At 51.6% G+C, this 23,196-nt stretch overlaps 1 protein-coding gene across 7 annotated transcripts in view; it reads left to right on the top strand.

Annotated features, from left to right (window-relative positions):
- Window positions 1-1,021: 1,021 nt before the first annotated feature.
- Arhgap8 (Rho GTPase activating protein 8) overlaps window positions 1,022-23,196 on the top strand; it is a 45,863-nt gene continuing 23,688 nt past the window's right edge. Inside the window, exons 1-2 of one of the 7 annotated variants that reach the window (XM_059247058.1) lie at window positions 1,022-1,302; window positions 17,164-17,307. In XM_059247058.1, the coding sequence (XP_059103041.1) occupies window positions 17,229-17,307 (79 nt within the window). In that variant the 5' untranslated portion in view covers window positions 1,022-1,302; window positions 17,164-17,228. Of the gene's footprint in view, window positions 1,323-1,437; window positions 1,983-12,036; window positions 12,343-17,160; window positions 17,308-23,196 lie in introns of those variants that run through there. The other 6 variants (XM_059247059.1, XM_059247056.1, XM_059247062.1 and 3 more) reach the window with 6 other exon arrangements.

The raw sequence follows: 23,196 nt of genomic DNA, 5'->3' as shown, positions 1-23,196 counted from the left end.
TAGGGGCTTCAGCTATGGGCTCAGCAAAGGAGGGTGAAGATGTTTTTGACTTCCACTAGTGCCCACAGTGAGCCAAGCTTCCCCTACTAGGGTGAGGTGGTAGATACAGCGAACTGTATTTTTTTTCTCTTCCCCACCGTCCAGCAAATTCCAACGGATCCACTGGAGGAGCAGCACAGGTGGCCTGCGCTGCTGGCCTGCGGCCCAGTTACTTCTGGAAGCAGGAGGTGGTGGCTTGCACTGACTGTCCCCTGAAGTCACTACACCCTCTAGAGGTGGGTGGTGTCAATCCAGCACTGTTTTAACTGGTTCCTCAGGACCATGTCCCCTCCGTGCAGGGCAGCTGGCCTGTGGAACTGCCTGCCTCATATACTGGACAGGAGAAACTTCAAGTGGAGCTTGGTATGAGGGTCCTCAGAAAGGGATCCCCAGACCCTATGTGGGAACAGACGGCTGCAAGGACAGGCGCCAGGAGATCACTGACTTGACTCACTGGGAAGTGGTGGTACTACGACATTCTTTGAAGAAGCTACCAGGGCTTGAGAGTGTCCCACACATAGGATGTGAGGACTCAACAGTTTGGACCCCACCATTGGAAGAATGAGGTGGGGAGGGGTTGGGGAGCGGGTGAGGGTGCCGCTCCAGAGGCTGAGTATCCAGCGGGCAGCTAGGAGCCTGAGTTTGGGATTGGGGTAGGAGCGAGGGGTCATCGGGGTTGTAGGTTGGTGGACAGCAAGTGGATGAAGGAGATGAGGTGTAGGTGGAAAGAGGTGCCGGCCCAGCATGACATCAGGAAGTGGAGGAAGCGGCAGCCTGGGGGCAGAAGTACACGCTCTGGTAAAGCCACGTTCGTGCCTCCCTTCACCTCTGGTCTGCTCTCCCTAGGACATCAAGACCTTCTTGTGCCTGGAGGCAAGTCATAGGGGTGTGGGAGTGCTTCTGAGTCTCCAGCCCTGGCTTCGTTTCTCGGGCAGGGACAGAGACGCACGGAGGGGAGAGGGAGCTGCCTGAGTCAGGCCTGGGACGGCGGGTCGGGTGATCCAGGATGCGGGCTCCGTTTCCTAACTCAGCACCGATCTCTGGTTTCCCGTCTCATCCCGAGTGAGGGTTAACCTGCGGGCTGGCAGCGGGTGTGGAGGCGACCCAGGGCCAGTGTCCCTCAGCTCCCTCCCGCCTAGAGCCACAGTCACCTGCCCTGATCCCGCCCACCCTGAGGACTCCGGGCTGTGCGCTTTCTGACGTGGGGCGGGGCCTGGAGGGGAGGGGCCTGGCCAGGTGAGCGGCTGGAGTTGCAGAGGCCAGGTGAGCTGCTCTGTGGTCGGGTGAGTCCCCCCTGGGAGAACTGCCTGGGGGCGGGGGGAGTCGCGGTTCCTGTGCTCCTGGCCCCGGCCCCTTCCCACCCCACCTTCCCCTGGCTGTCCCTCCACTCCCCACCCTGTCCCTGCTCTCTGTGCCCCCTACCTTCCTCGCTTCCTTTTGACCCGGGTTCGGTCCCCTTTGGACCACCGGGGTCAGCACCCGGCACTGGCCGCTGGGCTCCCGCACCAAACCTGAGCTCATCATGGTGGCATCATTCCCGCTTCACAGGTGGGAACACTGAGGCCGGGGCGGGTGCTGAGGATGCACGTGGGGCCCGAGGCTGGGGTCTGTCTGGGTCATCTTGTCACACTGGGTCCAACTCCCAGGATTTATAGGCCTCGGAAGTCCCCACTTAGGCAGGGCAGCCTGCGCGGGCTTCTTTCACTTTCCCAAATCTGGCAAAGGCCTCCCGAGAACGTTGCTGGGCGCCGAGGCTCTGCTGGGGAAACTGCGGAGGCCACCAGGGGGGAGGGGTGGCATTCCTTCGTCCTGTTGACATGGGGTGGGGACGTCTGGGACTGTTTACTGGTCCCAGGCTGCAGACACTGGATGAGTGCGCGCTGTCAGCGAGAGTCGGGGCGAACTTGAGTCCAGGTGAAAACTCAATTCGACTCCACAGTTTGGTAAGTAGGCAACTTTCCCTGGCCTCTGTCGTTTCAGAATATGCTTGGGAGTTCCTTATGGAATGCCCCGCCAAGCCCTCCCCCGAGTCAGCGCCGGGATGGGGGAGGGGGCAAGGGACTGGAAGTCTGAGCTCGGCTACTCCCAGAGGGTCAGTCAGGTCAGCCTCCCGCGGGTTCCCAGCTCTCCGGAGCCCAGAATCAGCTCTCTGTGATCAAAGGCAGGGGGTGTGGAGACTTTCCTGGAGGAGGCTGCAGTTGAGCTGGAAGATGGGTGGGAGATAAGCAGATGGGGTATGGCCCTTAGGTTGCTGGAAGGTCCAGGAGAGGTGGAGGTGAGCGTGCCCAGGCTATGTGCTTGGATCAGCTCACAGTAAAGTGCAACTTGGGAGAGCTGGATAAGGTTGGTGCTCTCCTGGCTAATCACCTTGTGAGTCCTGGCGTCTCTAAGTGCAGATTTGGGGTACCATGTCAATAATGGACCCAGACGTGGCTTCAGTTAAAGAGGAGGTGGGGCTAGAGGTGTAGCTAAGTTAATAGAACCCCTGCCTAGTATACACAAAGCCCCGTGGTTTGTTTCCCTGTGACACACAAACCAGAAGTGTGGTGGCCCAAGGCTGTAATCCCAGCATTTACCACAGACATGACAGAAAATCATCCTTGGCTACACAGTGAGTTTGAAGCCAGCCTGGGTGGGTGAGACCCTGTCTCTAATAATAAACTAAAATATAATAGGTTAGCCAAGGACTGTCACCTGGAGGTGCCTGACCACACTAGAAACCCATCCCAATCCCTAAATCACCTTTATTTCACTGGTGGGGAAAATTGAGGCACTGGTCACATGATTCAGATAAAACTTCAGGAGGATTTGGGAGAGCTTGATTATTTTATTTTGTTTTAAGACCGGTCTCACTATTTGGCCCAGGCTGGCTTTAAACTCTAGGTAATCCTCCTGCCTCAACCTTCCAAATGCTGACATTACGAAAATGAACCACTACACCTAGCTAGGTGAGTGGATTTTGAGCTGGCCACGTTGCTGTGGGGAGCGGCCTCCACATCTGCAAAGTCCCCTAGCAGAAGTCAAGTCATCCTTGCATGCCAATTGCCTCATTCCTCACCCAAACCAGCCTCCTGAGATGGCAGTGGCACTGCCCACTTCTACAGATGGGGAAACTGAGGCAGGAGAATCATAGGCCCCAGGACTGGTAAATGGAAGCCAGGCTTGGAATCTGCCTTGGTGGGAGCAGGCTGATGAAATTTGGAGACTTTGGAAGCCCTCCAGCAACTGCCTGCTCTTCCAGATGTGTACAGTGAGAGGCAGATGTGAACCTCCATACTTTGGCCCTCAGTGGCCTGAGGAAGTTCCTGTAGGGACCTCGGCCAGGATCTACGGCTTCCACTTAAAAGGAAATTTCAGCCGGGTAGTGGTGGCACACGCCTTTAATCCCAGCACTCGAGAGGCAGAGGCAGGTGGATCTCTGTGAGTTCAAGGCCAGCCTGGTCTCCAAAGCGAGTTCCAGGAAAGGCGCAAAGCTACAGAGAAACCTTGTCTTGAAAACAACAACAAAAAAGGGAATTTCAGGACTAGGCAGTGTGAAACAGAGTTGAAGTTTAGTTAAAAGTGGAAAGGGAGGTGCTCAAGGAAACAAAAACACACAAGGGAGGGAGGGAGGCTTCGCAGTGAAGAGTTGCAGTTTATTAAAAGAGTTTTTATGAGCTGGAGAGATGGTCCAGCACCCATGTAGTGGCTCACAACCAACTGTAACTCCAGCTCTAATGGTTCCGACACCCTCTTTTTACTTTAAAAAAAAAAAAAAACTATGGTTTTATTTTAAATTATGTGTGTCTGTGTGGGGAGGGAGTGGGGATGTGCACACGAGGCCAGGTTCCTGTGCAGACCATGGAGGGTGTCAGATCCCCTGGACTAGCAGTTGTGAGCTACCTGATGTGGGTGCTGGGAACTGAACTTGAGTCCTCTGCAAGAGCAGTCCATGCTCTTAACTGCTGAGCCATCTCTCCAGCCCCTAAAAGACTTTTGTTGTTGGTTTGAGACAAGGTTTCTCTATTTATCTGTGACTGTCCTGGAACTTGCTATGTAGACCAGGCTGACCTCGAACTCACAGAGATCCTGCTGTCTTTGCCTGCTGAGGGTTAGGATTATAAAGGTGTGCGTCACACTGCCACCACCAAAAGATATTTTTACATAAATGTTAAGCACTGGGGTTAAAAGAAAGAGAAGCACTCAAGGAAAGATTAAGATACATCCAAATGTGGACAGGGCCTTCTTAAGGGAGCGTCAATAAGTGTCTTAGCATCAGCCATATAGACCATTTTACTGGCTTTCAAATTACCTCTCAAAAGGTTGCTAAGAATCTCCCTTCTCCCCCCACCCCACCCTCGTCTCTTTGCTAGGTAAAATTATGGGTAGCTCTGGAGGTGGGTTATATTCTGATAAAGTTAATTCAAGAACCTCTAAGGTTACACAAGAGTTTTGGGATATGTTTTACTGGAAATGGAGTTTTCAGTGAAAGTCCTAGAAAATGCAGGTTTAGAGCTGGGAATGGAGAAAGACCTTAAGCAGGTGTTGAATGTGCTAGAATTCTGCTTCTCGTCTAGGGAGAAGCTTCAACCAGACTCGTGGGCTCTTTTCCTTTTTTATGCTTTCATTATTTTCCATGTCGTTCTGTCCTGTGTCACAGACATTAGCACAGGGATAGAAATAAGAAGTTTTCCACTATTTATCTTCCCCCAGTATGTGTTTACATTTGATGCTTGCTGAAGATGTCCCACAGATATCTGGAGGCTTCTTGGGTGGCTCCTGTGGGTGGGGACAGACTTGGATCTGGGGTACTGTATGGCTCTTCTGGTAGCCCGTTTGTCCAGGTTTCTGGGTTCCTTGAAGCAGGGTTAGGTGAATGGTTCTCCCTAAGCTACTGCTTTGGGTTCCCATCTTCTCTCACAGGCATCCGAAGGCAGTTGAAGCTTGGAGGATAACGTGTGTGTGTGTGTGTGTGTGTGTGTGTGTGTGTCTGTGTGTGTGTGTCTGTGTGTCTGTGTGTGTCTGTGTGTCTGTGTGTGAGTGTGTGTGTGTGTGTCTGTGTGTGTGTGTGTGTTCAGTTTAGGCTGTGCAGTGGTTAACAGCTGGGAATGGGCCCCCACACCCTGGCCACAGGCTGTGTGACCTTGAGTCAATTGCCAGCCGCTCTGAGCCTTGTTTTCCTCACCTGGGAAGTTCCATACTCCAGTTATGGAGGGGTCAAACTGAGTTGATTTAGGCAGAGTGCCTCAAACAGGTCACACAGCTTTGGGAGAGATCATGCTTGTTAGCGTTCATTCTGTCTGTGGCCTCTGGGAGCAAGCCTAGGTGTTGAGTGAATTTGTGTGTTGCTGTCCTTCCCTGCTGAAGTCCAGCCAGCTCCAACTTGGGAGCAAGAAATGACCTTTAAATCGGAGGGGGCAGGAGCCAGGGACTCTCAGAAGGAACTGGTTAGGCAGGTCTGGATTCTGGAGATTTCTAGGAGCTACCCTTGGCATTTTTTTTTTCCACTGGCCTTAAAATTCAACTCTACAGTGTCAATGCTGAAGGGACAGGATGCCTGGGCTGGGGTTTGCTGGGTTTGTGATCTGCAGTAGATTGGAACCCTGAGTTCCCAGGACAGGCTCTAAGTCATTGTCTCGGTCTCCCTGAGGTCCCTGCAACTATGCCCCCCATCTCTCAAGCTGTGCAGGTGTGTGTGTGTGTGTGTGTGTGTGTGTGTGTGTGTGTGTGTGTGTGTATCTGTTGGTCAGTACTCTCAGAGGCCAGAGTAGGGTATCAGATCCCTAGTGTTGGAGTTCCAGGAAGTTGTGAGCCACCTGATGTGGGTGCTGGAAATGGAGCTCAGGTCCTCTGGAAGAACAAGAACTTCCAACTACTGAGCCATTTCTCCAGCCCGATATTTATCCATTTCGCCCAAAATTATTATTATTATATTTTCATTATATACATATGTGTGTGTGTGTGTCTGTATATGGGTGGGTGTGTGCCCATGAGTGCAGGTTCCCAAGGAGGCCAGAGGGGACTTAGATCCCCTGGAATTGGAGTCACAGATGGCTGTGACCCACTCTGGGAACTGAACCTCAGTCCTCTGGAAGAGCAGTAAGTGTTCCTAACTTATTGCTGGACCATCTCTCCAGCTCTTATTTATCTATTAAAGGTTTATTTATTTTTATTTTATGTGTATGAGTGTTTTGCCTACATATATGCCTGTGTGCCATGCGTGTGCAGTATCCCCAGAGGCCAGAAGAGGTCTTAACTCCCGTGAGGAAGCATGGGAAGGCTGAAGCAGGACTGTTGAATCCAGACTGAACTACGAGTCAGACTTCGGTCAGTGACGAGAGTTGACGCTGGCTATGGATCACTTGCCTTGTGTGGGCTGTGTGTTCTAGGTCACAAGGACAGTATGTGCAAGGGCTCTGAGGTGGCCACAGTGTGATATGTAAAGAGCACCTGAGGCTCATGGGGCTGAAGCAAGAGGCACGGGGTGGAAGTGGTCCATCTTGTTTTCTAGAGGCAGCCTTTGGGTCGGGGATGGGGGCTTCAGGAAGCCCCTGATGTGAAGAGAGCTGAAACAGGAAGCCTTGGGCAGGCATTGGACGGCCAAGTGTTCTGTTTAGTTTCTATTTTTAACTCAACATACCTAGAATTACCTGGAAAGAGGGAACCTCAGTTGAGGAATCTCCCAGATCAGATTGGCCTGTGCAGCCATGTCTGTGAAGGACGGTCATGATTGACGATTGATGTGGGAGGGTCCAGCCCACAACCGGCAGCACATCCATAGGTAGGTGGGCCTGGGCTATATAAGCAAACTAACTGAGCTTTAGCCTGTGAGCAAGCCAGGAAGCAGCATTCCTCTTTGGTTCCTGCTTCACAGTTCCTGCCTTGATTTCCCTTGTTGATGAACTGTGACCTGGAAGTGTAAGATGAAATAAGCCCTTTCCTCTCCAAAGTTGCTTTGGGTCAGAGTGGTTTTTTTGTTTTGTTTTGTTTTGTTTTGTTTTGTTTTTAGATTTTTATTATTTATTTATGTATGAGTACTTTTTATGCATGTACAACTTTATGCCAGAAGAGGGCATCAGATCCCACTAGAGATGGTTGTGAGCCACCATGTGGTTGCTGGGAGTTGAACTCAGGACCTCTGAAAGTGCAGGCAGTGCTCTTAACCACTGACCCATCTCTCCAGCCCTGGGTCAGAGTGTTTTATCATAGCAACAGAAAAACTAAGAGAAGGATGTTTGGGACTGAGACTAGGCATTGAGGCGGGATCTCAGGCTTCAGCATCCTTTCAGGAAGAGTAGAAAGCCAGCCCCCCCTCCCCACCACCACCACCACCACCATCTAGCACTGAGCGTGGGCTGTGGAAGCTGTGACAGAGGTACCAGCTGTGCCCGAATGGTGATAGCAAGGGTTCCAGACTGTGAGAGTGGGGTTAGACAAGGAGATACCTTGAACTCCAGTCTCCTGACAGACAGCCACAAGGACTTCACTACTGTTGCCCCCATCCCTCCCCACCCCCGCCCCCAATCCCTGGTGTCTCACCTGGATCTTGTGCCCAGATTCTGGCGTCTCCCTATTTCTCCCTCTGGACAAGTAAGTAGTCTGTGTGTGCCTCTTGCCAGCACTGGGGACCTCGTGGCCTTGTTGGTAAGGTGTGGGCATTGGGGGAGGGGGCTATGGCCACAAGCTTGGCTGAGACAAAAAGATGGATCCTGCTGTGGTGTCTGAGGCAGATATGACCAGTGCATGCCTCTTTCTTTCTGAGCCTTAGAGGGTTAGGAATGGTGATATGGGACTCCTCTCCTGAGTTCTGAGAGAGCCTGGAGGTGTGCACATCCACTGAGCTCTTTATCCGTGTGCCCCACCCTCCATGGGCTGTGCTGTTTAAGGTAAATCCAGAGTTAATTTGCCCGAAGTAAGTAGGTGTTCATTTGTAGCTACAGCATTAAGATAATTGCTATGAGGGTCTGTTTGTGTAATATGCAAACACATTTTGACAGCAGCACACCACTTTGCTGTGAATCATAAATAGACCCCTTGGGTGGTTTGGAATCTGTTTTGCATAGCATGCCTGCTGCTGGAGCGCCTGTTCTGGTCTTGGGCGCCAATGAAGACTGAAGCTCTCCCAGCCTCACAGACGCTGATGGCTCCCCCAGGAATAAGTCCCCACATCGGGGAGACTCCTGGAGTGCACTGAGCTGCAAAGGGAGCAAGTGAAGGCAGTGGACACAGGCAGGTGTGTGTGTGTGTGTGTGTGTGTGTGTGTGTGTGTGTGTGTGTGTGTACACAGGCAGAGCCAGGCAGGCTGGGGGGCAGGGCTGAGGCCCAGAAGCACTGAGCAGGACAGATCTGTTTGCAGCGGGACTTGTCACTCTGGCATTTATGAGGGGCCTTGACTATGCTGGCCCTGCTTGGGGCATGAGGGGGCTCTTGGGCTCCTATGAAACTTCACTCCACCTAGGAAGACCCAGAAAGCCAGAGTTAGGAATCTCTGCTCACCCCTAGCGGGATTGCTGTGATGTGGGTGCCGGTGCCAAGAGGGCTGACACTCCTGTGGGACATGGAGAATTCCCCTCCAGAGTGAGGAGGGTGGATAGAGGCTACAGACCTGCAGCCAGGACTGGGACAGGAGTTTTAAAATGTACATTGGTGGGAGCGGGCTCAGTGAGTAAGTGTGATTGCAGCGCAAGCTTGAGGTTCTGAGTTCTGATCTCCAGCCCCCTTGTAAAAACCCGGGTGTGAAGCTGGGTGGTGGTGGCTCACGCTTTTGATCCCAGCACTTGGGAGGCAGAGCAGGCAGATCTCTGTGAGTTCGAGGCCAGCCTGGTCTACAGAGTGAGTTCCAGGAGAGGCTCCAAAACTACACAGAGAAACCCTGTCTTGAAACAACCGCCCCCCAAAAAAAAGCTGAGTGTGGCTGTGCACCTGTAACCCTAGCCCTGGGAAGGCGGGCAGAGACAGGAGGATCTCTGGGGCTTGCTGTCTGCCAACCTAGACCATGTCTCTAGGGAATAAAGCAGAGACTGACAGGATACCTGATGGTCTTCCTCTGACCTCTGTGTTTGCAGAGGTGTGCTGCACACACACACACACACACACACACACACACACACACACACACACACACACCCCACATGCCAGATATATATATGGAGTATGGAGACTGGGAGTAGTGTGACTCAGTGGAAGAGCAATTGCCTAGCTTATGCTAGGACCTGGAGATATATATAAAATGAGCATCATTTGCTATATGTTTTGAGCTCTTTCAGCTACAACTGAGTTTATGTTAATGAGGTGACTCAAAATAGTCCCAGCTTAACTTCAGAATGGAGCCTACGCCTGAGGAACCAGCCTATACTGGAGGGTTGGGCCACTCTTAGGGTCTTTACTGATTAGATGGCACCTGCCTACATTGAAGAGGGTTAATGTGCTTTACACAAAGCCACCTGACTTAGACGTCAACATCACCCACAAATATCTTCAGAGAAGAGACTAGTGTTTGAACAAACACCTGGCCAGTAGTGGCCCAACCAGTTGACACATGAAAGGGTCCCTGTTAAGGGCCTGTGTGTATAGCTTCACCTTGAAACAGAGTCATTCCTTAGGACCTCTGCCAGTTAGCATCTCCAGTGGCTCCTGGGCCTGACAGCCATGTGGTACCTGATGGGGACAGGATTCAGGGATCCTCTGAACCTCCTAGATCTCTCAGAGGTAGTATGGTCCAGCTTCCTTCTTGGGTCTGTTCAGACTCCCTCCTCTGGGAGGCGGGTTCCCACTGTCCACAACACCAGGAGTCAGGTGAGGCTGAGAGCAGTGTGGGATGCTGGAAGAGCCTTGCTTTAATTCCCACTCAGTGGCTGCAGCGGGAAGGGGGCACAGGCCCCTTCCTGCCAATGGTGCAGCAGGGCTGACTATGCAGACTTCAGAACAAAGAGTCCAGGCTGTGCCAAGGGATAAAGAGTTTGAGCTCGTCCAGCGGTCCAGTCGATGAGAGAGAGGAGGGATTCTATGAGCAAGGGACATCGAGATCATGATGGGGAAATGTACAGAGACGACCAGACCAAACTAATGGGAACTGTAAACCAATAGCTGTGGAGCCCCCATGGTACTGGACTAGGCCCTTAGGATACTGGAGACAGTTGTTTAGTTTGAACTGTTTGGGGGGCTCCCAGGCAGTAGGATCAGGATCCATCCCTGGTGCTTGAGTGGGCTTTTTGGAGCCTAGTGCCTATGGTAGGACACCTTGCTCAGCCTTGGTGCAGGGGGAGGGGCCTTGGACCTGCCTCAACCGAATGCACCAGGTTCTGCTGACTCCCTATGGGAGGCCTTGCCTTGGACGAGGTGGGAATGGAGGGTGGGTTGAGGGGGAAGGCTGGGGGGGCAGGAGGAGGGAGGAGAGGGGGATCTGTGGTTGGTATGTAAAATGAATAGAAAATTTCTTAATTAAAAAAAAAAGAGTTTGAGCTTGTAAAGGGAAAAGGACCCACATGTTGGTTGGCTAAAGCAGAGGACAGAGGAAAATGGAGCCATCACTGCTGCGGAGGCCATGGCTGTGGGCTCTGCGTAGCTTCTTTGCCCTGGGGATGGTGTGAGGACTGGCCTCTCGGCCATTACTGGTTCCTGGCCAGCTGCCCCAGGCTATGTGTGTCTGGAGCTGTAGGCTCTGAGGGCCAAGTTCCTTTGCTGGCTACCTATAAAGTAGGTTTTCCCTGCAAGGTGTGGGCTCGGGGTCCCAGCCTGGGCATCATCCCACACCAGTGAGGTCCCCAGTGAGCTGCTCTCCAGTGTGGATAATTTTGGATTTGAGGAGCACTGGAGAGAAGGTGGGCTGATGAGGCCTGGCCTTGATGTCCTGCACCCTGCCAGGAAGCAAACCTGATCCTGAGTATGCATCTGGGGCCTGGGCCAGTGGCTCCCCAGCTCAGAGCCTCAGCATCTAGAGTTAGGTGACGTGGAAAAGTACCGGAGAAGGCTTGGGGAGACTGAGGGTGGGGAGGCCACAGGCCAGGTCTCTGTGTGAAGTGTGGGAGGGCTGAGGTGTCTCAGCTGTCCACACTAGTGTAGGAAAGAATGTCACAGGATTAGGATGAGGAGGTAGGTGGTCCAGAATTACAGGTACTCCAGTCAAGATTCGTCTGTCTCCGTGTCTGTTGCAAGTGTGTAGAAGGGATGGAACACACTCCCTGCTTGTCCCCTCTGGGCATCATACCCTTGGCTCTCTCCTGGGACCTTCGCCCTCTCTCTTCCTCCCCCACTCAGGATGCCCTTCTTTCGGGATCTCCTGCCAGCATTGCCCTGGCAGCCCCAGGGACTTGGCAATAAATTAGCCACCGCCCTGCCTGTCTGACCACCCAGATGGAGCAAAGCTCCAGGCCAGAGCCACACAGCAGCCTGGTGGCAGAGTCCTGACCAGGAGCACAGATGGCTGAGGGCTTCAGGGAGGATAGAATAGCATGGGGAGGGGGAAGGGTGTGTAGCAACTGGACAAGGACTCTAGAAATATCACTATTGACACGAGAGAAGCTTCAGCAACCCCTCCTGATGATGACCCAGCCTCCTGTTAGAGGTGACTAGTTTAACAACACCCCTGCATGGAGCTTCAGCAGGGAGAACTCACTCACATCACCGCACATGCTAGAGAGCTTGCAGAAGCACAAAGCCAAGAAAGAGTCTGGGCTTCCTGTCCTGGGCACTGACCTGTGGGTGACCTTGGGCTAGTCTGCACTGAAGCAGCCCAGAGCTCTGAGAGGTAGAGATTGGTTCTCCTCAGGGCACTGTGGTTGAGAAAGGCGCTTCCCCTCAGCCACTGCTTCCAGCTCTTGGCAATATTTCTTAAACATTTCTGTAGCCTGAAGATTGGGAGGAAGCGTGTTTTTGTCTTGAGACAGAGTCTTGCTGTACAACCCAGGCTGGCCTCACACTTACTAGTCAGTATCATGAGTTCTAACAAGTTTCATACCTTATCCTAGAGAGGTCTAACCTCCCTGATTATCAGCACACAAAGCTGCTGTGGTGTCTGTAGTGATGTCTCCTGGTTACATTTTTTAGTTTCCCATCTGTATTTGAAGACATACACTTGTCAGCTCGACTGTGTTTTGGTCAAGGAATTAAAGTTTGTTCTTCTCCCTCCCTGCCCCCACAACCCCGTGTGTCCATTTATCTGTGGAGGTCAGATGTCAATGTCCAGAGTCCACCTCAGTCACTCTCCACCTTATTTTCTGAGACAGGGTCTCTCACTGAACCTGGATCTTACTGATTCCCCTAGACTGGCTGGCCAGTGATCCCCAGAGTCACTCCTGTACCATCTCCCCAGTGTTGTGACTGCAGGTATGTGCTGCTGTGTTTTGCTGTTTTACTTGAGTTCTGGAGGATTTGAGCTCAGGTGCTCATGCATGAACATCAAGCCGCATCCTCAGCCCTGAAGTTCTTTGGTGCAGATAGGAATACTATCTTGTGCTACCCTTCACGCTTGGCTTTTACTAATTATTCTAAATGTCAACCAGAGTTTTAAAATGCTTTACAGGACAGAAGTTTTGTACTACAAGGGTTGCCTGGGACTTGTTAAAACATGTGAAATAACTGTGTGCACACCTTTAATCCCAGCACTTGGGTAGCAGAGGTGGGCAGATCTCAGTGAGGCCAGCCTGGTCTACAAAGCAAGTTCCAGGACAGCCAGGACTGTTACACAGAGAAACCCTGTCTCGAAAAACAAACAAACCAGTAAATAAATAGGAGTGTTTTTCCTGCATGTGTATATGTGTACCACATGCATGCAGTGTCCTTGTAGTTGGAAGACTGCACTGACTCCCCTGGAACTGGAATTACATACAGGTATCTGCTGGAACTGAACCCGGGTCCTCTGCAAGAGCAGCCATGCTCTTCACCACTGAGGAATCTTTCCAGACCCTGTAGAATTGCTTAAATTATTATTTTTAAAAGATTTAATTACATTTATTTATTTACTTACTTAGTTATTTTTGTGTGTGTGGGAACATACACGGGTATGCCGTGACCTACACGTGGAGATCAGAGGACAGCTTGTAAGTTCTGTCCTTCCACTGTGCGTTCTGGGGATGGAACTGGGGTTGTCAGGCTTAATGACAAGCTCCATTATGTAGCTGGAGAATTTTCTCTCCGGGTCCTGCCAAGCCCTGGCAGTCCAACAGCCCCCTTATAAAATAAACACACAGACGCTTATATTATTTAAACTGTTTGGCCTAATGGCTCAGGCTTCTAGCTATCTAGTTCTTACATCTTAAATTAATCCATTTCTATAAATCTATACCTTGCCACGTGGCTCATGGCTTACCGGCATCTTCACATGCTACTTGTCATGGTGGCAGCTGGCAGTGACTCCCTCCGCCTTCCTGTTTTCTCTGTTCTCTCTGTTAGTCCCGCCTATACTTCCTGCCTGGCCATTGGCTAATCAGTGTTTTATTTATTGACCAATCAGAGCAATTTGGCATACAGACCATCCCACAGCACCATTACTACCTGAACCATCTTATGGATCTGACTATTTTCTTTATAGCTCTTTCTCATCATTTGGAAGGGCTACTTTTAAACAGAAATTCCAATAGGCTGTGGTCTCTCCAGGTAGTGTGCACAAAATGAAGACAGTGAACACTCTGAGTCTCCCAGTTCCTCAGACATGTGTCTTACAAACCACACACACCAGCCTCAGCTCATAGGTCTGTGGGGATGGCAAGGGTCCAGTGGACATGGCTACTTCTCCCCTCACAGTCTTCTTGGGGGATAACTAGAGCATCTCCCATGGCCTGGCCACCTGCAAGGTCTGCATCATTCTTTCTTGGCTCTCTGCTGTTTAAAGGAGCCCTCTGTCATCTCTCACTGGGCTGCTTCCCCAGGCCTGGCCACTCCTCAGACATTGTGTGTGCTGCTAAGCTTTTACTTGCCCAGCCTGGGGCTGTGTCAGGTTACGGTTACTGACTCCTGTCTGGTGTTTAAAGATTCACCTGGTTTTGAAATCCTCTCCCATCAGTTATTAACTGAAAAATCTAAGCTCTTCTGGGAAACAGTCCTGGACGTGAGTTCCAGATATAAAGGGGTAGCCTTCCACTCTTGGGTCAGGTTTCCAAAGGCTGCCTTCAACAGGAGTGCAAAGACTTGGGTGGAGTCCTCACATGAGGTGGAGGCAGAAAGATGAAGAGTCCAAGGCTATCCTAAACTACATAGTCAGTTCAAGGCTAGCCTGGGCTACATGAGACCCTGCCCTAAAAAGACAAAAACAAAAATTAGAGCTGGGGGTATAGTTCAGTTGGTCCAGTCCTTGCCTAGCAGGCCCAAGCCCCTAGCTTCAATCTCTAACCGCATATAAAGTTGAGCATGGTGCCGCTTGTCTATAATCCCAGGCAGGAGGATCAGAAGTTCAAGGTCATCCTCAGCTGAATATCAAATTTGAGGCCAGCCCTGTCTCAAAACAAAACACACACACACACACACACACACACACACACACACACACACACACACACTACAAAAGAAAAGATGAGCTTAAAAGTCTTGGATCTACTGTGATTGGCTGAGTTGGGTCATGTGATCATTCCTGATTTTTTTTTTCCCCTTTTTCTTTCTTTCTTTTTTTTTTTTTCTTTAGTAGCTTGGGGTTTGGCCAGACACAGGCTCCATGTTCAGTCCTTGGTACAATTGCATGGTGTGTGTGTGTGTGTGTGTGTGTGTGTGTGTGTGTGAGAGAGAGAGAGAGAGAGAGAGAGAGAGAGAGAGAGAGAGAGAGAGAGAGAGAGAGAGAGAGAGACTGGGGCCCAGGGATGCTGGGGGCTGACTGACAGTTGTTCACTTTGGCTGCTGGCCAGAAGCCCCTTTACTGTGGGGTTGTGCGCCTGGACTGTAGGCCTCACACCTGTCTGTGGGCATCTTCCTGCTGAGCACTGTAGAGGAGGGAATGGCAGAGTCAGCCACCCTTGCCCCACACGATCTTGACAAGTTCTGTCTGTGCGTGTTTGAGGGGCATTCAGTCCCCTTCTCTGTGGTGGTGGTCAGCCCTCACGGGGCCCCAGCGCTTGGGCAGCTGCTGTAAAACTTGGCTTCCTGACAACAGCCAGTGGTGACAGGGGACAGCAGCAGGTGACACTTGCTGGTGTGACGGCTCTCGGGCCTGGTGTCTGTATCCAGCCCTCACAGTGGCTGGTGTGACGGCTCTGGCCTGGTGTCTGTATCCAGCCCTCACAGTGGCTGGTGTGACGGCTCTCAGGCCTGGTGTCTGTATCCAGCCCTCACAGTGGTGGGTGTGACGGCTCTCAGGCCTGGTGTCTGTATCCAGCCCTCACAGTGGCTGGTGTGACGGCTCGGGCCTGGTGTCTGTATCCAGCCCTCACAGTGGCTGGAGTGACGGCTCTGGCCTGGTGTCTGTATCCAGCCCTCACAGTGGCTGGTGTGACGGCTCTGGCCTGGTGTCTGTATCCCTGAGACTTTTGACAGCTCCTGGAATTCTCATAGCAATTAGGGCCTTCAACTTCTTCAGACCTGCACAGCTCTTGTGTCTACCACATTTGTTCTTCTTTTGCTTCTGCCCTAGGCAGTCTCTGGAAATCTCCATCTGTATTCTTTGTTTGGGGTTTTTGTTTTTGTTTTTTTGTTTTGAGAAAGCATCTCACTGCATAGCCCTAGCCGGCCTGGACTTACTATGAGGATCAGGCTGGCCTTGGACTCACAGGTATCTGTCTGTCTCAGCCTCCCGAGTACTGAGATTAAAGGCACGAGCCACCACACACAAACACACAGCTTCAGCTGCCCTTTATTGCTGCTCCAGTTGCTATGGTTGCTGTTGCCAGCACCTACCCGTCTTCCTGTTACCTGCTCAGCTCACTCTGCCTATAACTCAACCCAGACAAGACCCCAGCATGGAGAGGGGAGGTGGGCACAAAACCCCACCCTAGCTAAGGTGCCGTTGGCAATTGGTAGTTGCAAGGGGAGGGAGACTCCGGGTTTTTTTGTTTTTGTTTTTAAGAGTGCAGCCCCTGGGGCTGAAGAGATGGCTCAGTGGTTAAGAGCACTGGCTGCTCTCTTAGGGGTCCTGAGTTCAATTCCCAGCAACCACAAGATGACTCACAACCATCTATAATGAGATCTGGTGCCCTCTTCTGCTGGGCAGGCGTACATGCTGGCAAAATACTGTATGCATAATAAATAAATAAATAAATAAATAAATAAATAAATAAATAAATAATTTAAAAAATGTAGCCCCTGGTAAGTGAACCGTGCTCCAGTGAAAGGCCACAAATCCAAGAATACATGGGCAGCACAGATTTGACTTTCATGAGTTTAGAGGAAGAAACAGAAGACACAAAGTTGGGTGGGTAGGGAAGCAGGTAGATCTGGGGGTAGTTGGTGGAGGGACTATGATCAAAACACATTGTATGAAAGAACTAATAAAAATGAAGGGGGAAAAAGTCAGAACTGAGCAAGAAATGGACACCAGAGAGAAGCCTTGAATGGGCCCAGGGGTGATACGGGAAACGGCCTCCCTCTGAGTCCCAAAGGGATTCATTCACATAGCTGCCTGGCCGGGGCATCTTTAACAACTGTGGCAGGCCTTCACTCCAGTGAGGGACTCTGCCAATCACAGGCCTTCTGCCGGGTTACCAGGGGAAGTACTCTCCCTCGGGTCTGGGTAGAAATGGCTGCAGGCTCATCAAGAGTTCCCTGAGGCTGAAGGCAGGGTGTTGAAGACGGTGTGGCTAGACAGCTTCAGGAGACAGAACTGGCAAAAGTCCGGGGCTGGGTATTGAAGTGGGTGTGGCTAGACAGAGCTTGGGAGACAGAGCCGTGCTTCCACAGCAAGCAGCTGTAGTTGCCGTGGGGCTTCCCCCAGGCCCTGCGTAGCGCTCAGAGCAGCCACGCGTGGCTGGCTACTTGGAGGATAATTATCCACTCAAAACAGCAAGGCACCAGGGAAGGGTCTAAAAGCTGTTAACTAGGAAGTCGGCTTCCCTTGCTCTCAACATCTCAGCTTAAAACAAAAATCCACCTGGAAAAGGATGGTTTCAGCAAAGGCTAACTATTAATGGTGTACCAATAGTATTTAATAGTGATTTGTCAATGCTTGGCGATAGGTCCCCCTAACCTAGCTTGCCCCCTGACTCCCTTTAATTCCTGTGTCCCCAGCAGAGCTACAGAGAGACCAGGAAGCGACAGCCACACTGGGGGCCACAGGAGGGCCCTCAGTAGTGTCCATGGCCAGCCAGGACCCGACGCTGAGCACGAATCACCCATTCTATGACGTGGCCAGACACGGCATTCTGCAGGTGGCAGGTAGGTGAACCATCTGGCTGGTCCCCAGACTGGGCAGTACAGTCTTTTAGGACTTGCGGGATGGTGGGCTGTCACAGGCTCCCTCTGTCCCCCATGGCTGTTTCTCTGTTTCCGGTGAGCACTTAGTGTAGGACACATTTGGCAGTCTCCCGCTGGGGTCATTCTTGTCACAAAGGAGGTCACCTCTTCCCCTTCCAGGGCTTCGTACAGCATTCAACATTGACTCCTGTCTTTAACTCCGGTTCTTGCTCCTCAGTTTTCCGTGGGCTGATGGGCACTTCTGAGCCAGGGACCACCTTCCCTCCAGGACTCTTTCTTAGGAGTCAGTTATATCCTCCAGGTGTAACCAGACGGGGCCTCACCTAGGGGTAGTGCAACCTTCCCAGGGTCCTACAGCCAAATCTGGAGACTTGCTAAAGGTAACTAAAGAATGGCATGCCACCTAAGTGGGTGCTTTTGGTCAGCCAAGGCACCTTAGAAGCTGTGGGGACTTCAGTACATTAGTAAGTGGTCAAACGCAATGAATGTTGTTTGGGGATCCGAGGCTGTGGCCTACGGGGCTGGGCTTGGTAGAGATCACGTGGTGAGGACGAGAATGGGAAATGGAAGGTTCTGGACTTAAATACCAGAGAAAGGAGGCAGGAAGCAGGCTCTTGGAGCTGTGGAGGGGAACAAGAGGCCTGGAAGAGAAAGAGAAGGCTATGCCAAACCCGGTCTTTGGGACGACAGGTGTCATCCTTTCATCTAGATCATTCTACCCAGCATGTCACAGCCTTCTGGGCTTTCCTACAGGACAGAGAGACTCTTCCAAGTTTTCTCATCTCCCGCCGATTTTGAGGGAACCCTTAGCAACGCTAAATAAAAAGCCCCAGATAGACCAACTCCCACATCCCTCCAAGTAGACTGTGACCCACTCAGACCCTCTGCCTTGTTTTACTGGACAAGATGATGAACGTGTTGTGCCTGCCACGGGTGACAGCTCTGGGGAGCCTTCCTTTGGGCACCTAATGGGGCTTCTCTGGTGTAGAGACAGGGGGACAGCTAGTGATGCCGTGTTGTAGACAGGGGGAGAAGCGGGCGGTGGATTAATCTCAGGCCTGTGGAATTTGCGCCTGTGGATAGTGTTCATCTTCTTCTGTTATTATCATTTCGAAGCCTGTGTGTGATGTGCCAGTCTGTGTTGTTGGAAGGAACGCTTCTCATAGTGACTGATGTCATGAATGCAGACGCAACACTAACAACTTAATAAGGCTGTGTATGGCTTAAGAGTCAGAGGGAAGCAGGGGAGGGAGAGGAGGAGAGAGCATGTGTGCTCTGGGTGTTCTCCTGGCTTCTGAGGAGTGTGCAAACCCCTGTTTGGAGCAGCAGAGGACAGTCTTCTGTGGCTGCTGGGCTGGGCAGAGACGCCCTATCCCCTGACTGCCGGAGTGGCATCTCCTGGCTTCTCCTGCACTGAGATGCTGCAGCCCTCAGTGAGCATTGACTAACTGATCTTCGGATCAGGCAAAGAGGGAAGGAGGAAGGGACCACCAACAACGAGGGGGTGCTGAGGAGCCTGGACCTCACAGTGGGTGGCATGGGAGCTGCAGGAGCAGGAATACAGAGGCTCTCGGGTGCAAGGAAGCAGAGGAGAGTGGGAGCCACAGACTGCTGCTGCTGCTGTGTAGGACCCAGGCTTTGTGTGGAGAGCCCTGCAGATCTGGTGAGTCAGGTCTGACTCAGCCTTGGGGAATGTCACTCCCCCACCCCATAGGGTTTCTCTGTGTAGCTTTGGTGCCTATCCTGGATCTCGCTCTGTAGACCAGGCTGGCCTCGAACTCACAGAGATCCGCCTGGCTCTGCCTCCCAAGTGCTGGGATCAAAGGCATGTGCCACCGCCACCTGGCAGATCACTGTCTTTTCAAGCAGCCATACTGTGACTCAGAACTTCCAGCTGAGGGGTTGGTGGCCCTCAGACACAGGGCACAGTTGCCTTTGGAACCCAGTGGCCCAGGCAAGAGGACCCAGTTTGGAAAACTCGCTGTTTTCTGGTGTTGTGCCCAGAGCCCCTGCTGGACAAGGGAGGGGACTGTGGGGTGGGTTAGAGCACAGAGCTCTAAACAAGCGGAGGCCTGGCCCAAGTTCTTAAGGACAGGGAGATGAATGGACGCTGTATTTGCAAGCAGATTGTTCTAGAATCTTAAACATCCCAGGCTCTGGAGCTTCCCAGAGGAAGGATGGTGTGGTGTTGTACATAACAAACAGCTTTCCAGCTACAGAGGCAGGAATCGGGAGCCCACCCAGGCCCATGCAGTCAGCGCACGTAATCAGTTCATGCTGGTTTATTACCTTTCAGGGCATACATACTTCTGTCCCTGCATCACATTTGGGGGAGTGAGGAGGGAACTCTGAGAATAGCTGAAAATACTTCTTTACAACACAAGTGAGCTTAAGATAGGTCTCTTTCTAGAAGGGGAGCTTTGTTGTCTTCCGGGGCCTGTCCTTCAGGCAAGCCGTCAATGATGATTGGACCTGCAGAAAAGGAGATGAGCAGGAGCCCCCCAAGGGTGCTGGAGGGGTCTCCTCGGACTTCTCAGGGATGAGTGAGGGCTGTGGACTTCCAGAGCCCTCTGAGGCCGCTGGGACAGGGTCAGGCCAAGGGAGGAGGAAGAAGAGGCCACAAACAAGAGTAAAGGTGGCACTGAGGAGCCTGGACATCACGGGTGGTGGCGTGGGGGCTGCAAGGGAGGAGAAAAGGCAGAGACTCTCCCCTACAAGGCAAGCAGAGGAGAATGGCAGGAGCCACGGACGGAGGCTGTTCTGTGGGACCCAGGCTTTGTGTGTGAGCCTTGCAGACCGACACTGAGCAGCAGGGGGCCTTGGTCCTGGTCCCCTGCTATAGATGAGAGAGGATGTGGGACAGAAGAGACATTCTAAATTCTAAATAGAGACATCTGTGCCCCTCATTCTGAGACTGGACATGGAGGCAGCCTGAGGTGCGGTGGCCTCCCCCATGGGATAGGCTAAGTCATGACACAACTCTGAGACATAGCTCTGGCCTCTTCCTATACACTGGAAGACGGCCACAGATACAACAAATTGTAGTACTTCTGTCCGCGGTCTGTGCAAACTATAAACGAATCCATTTCCCTCCACCAAGTTCTGTTTCCTCAGGCTCTCTGGAGTGCTAAGGTTATGGACCCAGGTGACAGATAATAATTCTAGGGCTGCTGGAACCGAGGGTCCCAATCCAAGGAGCTTCAAAGAGCAGACATTCATTCTCATGGCGCTCGGGTTCAGAAGTAAGAATCTAAGGTGTGGGTGGGCTGGTTACTCCCTGAGGCTCTGAGAAAATTCACCCCAATCTCCTCAGCATCTGGGGTTCCGGCATTCCTTTGACCTCCTGACCTTTGACTCCCACTGCTCTCCCCACCCCCCTTGGCCCATGGCTTTGTACTCTCCTAGGTCAGTGTCTCCGGCCTCTTCGTTCTAAATCCAGGACAGCCCTGTCTTAAATTTTCACCTAATTAAATCTGTGACGACCCTGTTTGCAAACAAGGTCACATTTGGAGGCTCTAGGAAGTCATGAGTTGTTTTGAGGGGAAGGGGACAGTATTCAACCCAAAGCTGCCTCCACAGCTGATCTCCCTGAGGTCTACCCCCTCAGTGTCCACTCAAGGGCAGCAGTTTCCAGTGCAGTGTGATGGAAATGCTGTGTCCACTCTATCCAAGATGGTGGCTCCTCGCCATGTATCACTACTGAGCCTGCAGTGTGTGTGGCCAATACCCAAGGGTACTAGATGCCCATGGCAGCCAGGAGCCCTTCACATGCCATGACTCCACAGCACATTGCCTGTCCTCTTTCTGTGTGCATGAGATGGTGTGTTCACAGATGTGGGGCACAATGTGAGAGCCGGGGGTGAGGGGCATCAGCTTGATTAGGAGGTCGGGGGAGTCAGGAGGGGTGACATCCGGGGCTGGGACAGGAAAATGCCTTCTATGAAGTGCAAGTCAGATATGGTGGCACATGTCTGTAATTCTAGTGCTTGGAGACTCAGGCAGGAGTGTCAGAGGTTCTGGAGAGAGGGAGGCAGCCCAATGCTGCCAGTAGACATCTTCTCCTTGGAACCTCCACTATGGTAAAGCTGGGTCTTTCGTTTGCTTTTATTTGTTTTGTTTTGACACAGAGACTCTCTATGTAGCTCTGGCTCTCCTGGAACTCATTCTGTAGACCAGGCTGGCCTCGAACTCAGAGATCCAATTGCCTCTGCCTTCTAAGTGCTGGGATTAAAGGACACACCACTATATTTAGCTAAGTTGCATCCTTGACTGCATTGCAGAAAAGAATTTCAGGATGGAAATAAAAAAAGAATTTAAGAACAGTTTGGACTATGTTATGGTGGCACACACCTTTAATCCCAGCACTCAGAAGGCAGAAGCAGGTGGGTCTCTGTGAGTTCGAGGCCAGCCTGGTCTACAGAAGGAGTTCCAGGACAGGCAGGGCTGTTGTTACACAGAGAAATCCTGTCTCAAAAACAAACAAACAAAAAAACCAATTCAGAATTAATCAAGTTAGTTAGCAAGTTTTTGTTTGTTTTGTTTTATGTGTATGGGTGTTTTGTCTGCATGCTTGCCTGGTGTCTGTGGAGGTCAGAAGAGGGTGTCAGATCCTCTGGAACTGGAGTTAGAGATGGTTGTGAGCCACCATTGGGTGCTGGGAATCGAGCCTGGGTCCCCTTGACAAGTTGCCAGTGAGTGCTCTTAACCACTGAGCCATCTCTCCAGCCCTCAAGTTTTTTAAGCATGTTGGGAAAGGCTCACAGGAAGGGGACAGCACACACTTGAGTGTGAGTACTGGATTCTAGGGAGTCACACTGACGTGTCTTTACAATGGTATGTATGTACACCACATGCATGCAGGTGCCCACGGAGGCCAGAGGGCATAGGATCCTGAAACTAGAAATACAGGCAGTTTTGAGCTACCTGATTTGTGTGCAGGGAAGCAAGCCAGGGCCCTCTGCAAGAGCAGTAAGTGCTCCTCCCCGCTGAGCCATCTCCCCGGTTCCACTGGTTGTGTTTACGATTCTACGGCTTTGGGAGCTGCATTGTTCAAATAATATTGTGTACAACGAGGTTGAAAGACTAGGCAAAGTTGAAGGAGCTGGGGAGATGAGGACTCAGTTGGGAAATTGTCACACGAGCTGGAACAGACGAGTTCATTCCCCCAGAATTCCTGTAAAAGGCTGGGTACTGGGGAGGGGCAGACAAGGATCCCCGGGGCTCCCTGACCAGCTACTCTTGTGGAATCCGTGAGCTCCAGGGTTAGTGACAGACCCTGTCTCAAGAAATAAGTTGGAGAGAGACCAAGCAAGATGCCCGACACCAACCTTCAGCCTCTACCTGTGCACACAGGAATGTATACACACTCCACGACACACACACAGATAGGGGAAGTTTAAAAAAATTGATGTTTTAAGATTTAATTTAGGGCCTGGAAAGATGACTCAGTGGTTAAGAGCACTGTCTACTCCTGCAGAGGTCGCGAGTTTGATTCTCAGCGCACACACATGGCACCTCACAACTATTTGTAACTTCAGTTAGAGGGGATCGGATGTCCTCTTCTGGCCTCTGCAACACCACATGCATATGACAAACAGACATACGTGCGGACAAACGGACAAACACCCACACACATAAAATAAACTAATCTAGTTTTCTTTTTTAAATAAGCTGGATGACTTATGTCTTTTCCTTCCTTTTGTGAATGCCATTGTGAGGTGGATTTATGGACTGTGTGGCTTAAATTTAGGGATGAGCGGGGAGTGCTAACTCAGCTAAACTCAAGGCCACGGACATTTCTTTCCTAAGGAAGCACAGTTCACTGGTTGCCTTTGATGACTGTGTTTAAGA

This window comes from Peromyscus eremicus, chromosome 20, assembly GCF_949786415.1.
Source record: "Peromyscus eremicus chromosome 20, PerEre_H2_v1, whole genome shotgun sequence".
In the NCBI taxonomy this organism is placed as follows: domain Eukaryota; kingdom Metazoa; phylum Chordata; class Mammalia; order Rodentia; family Cricetidae; genus Peromyscus; species Peromyscus eremicus.
Note: the sequence above shows the minus strand (reverse complement) of the source record. Positions and strands in the feature narration are given on the sequence as shown.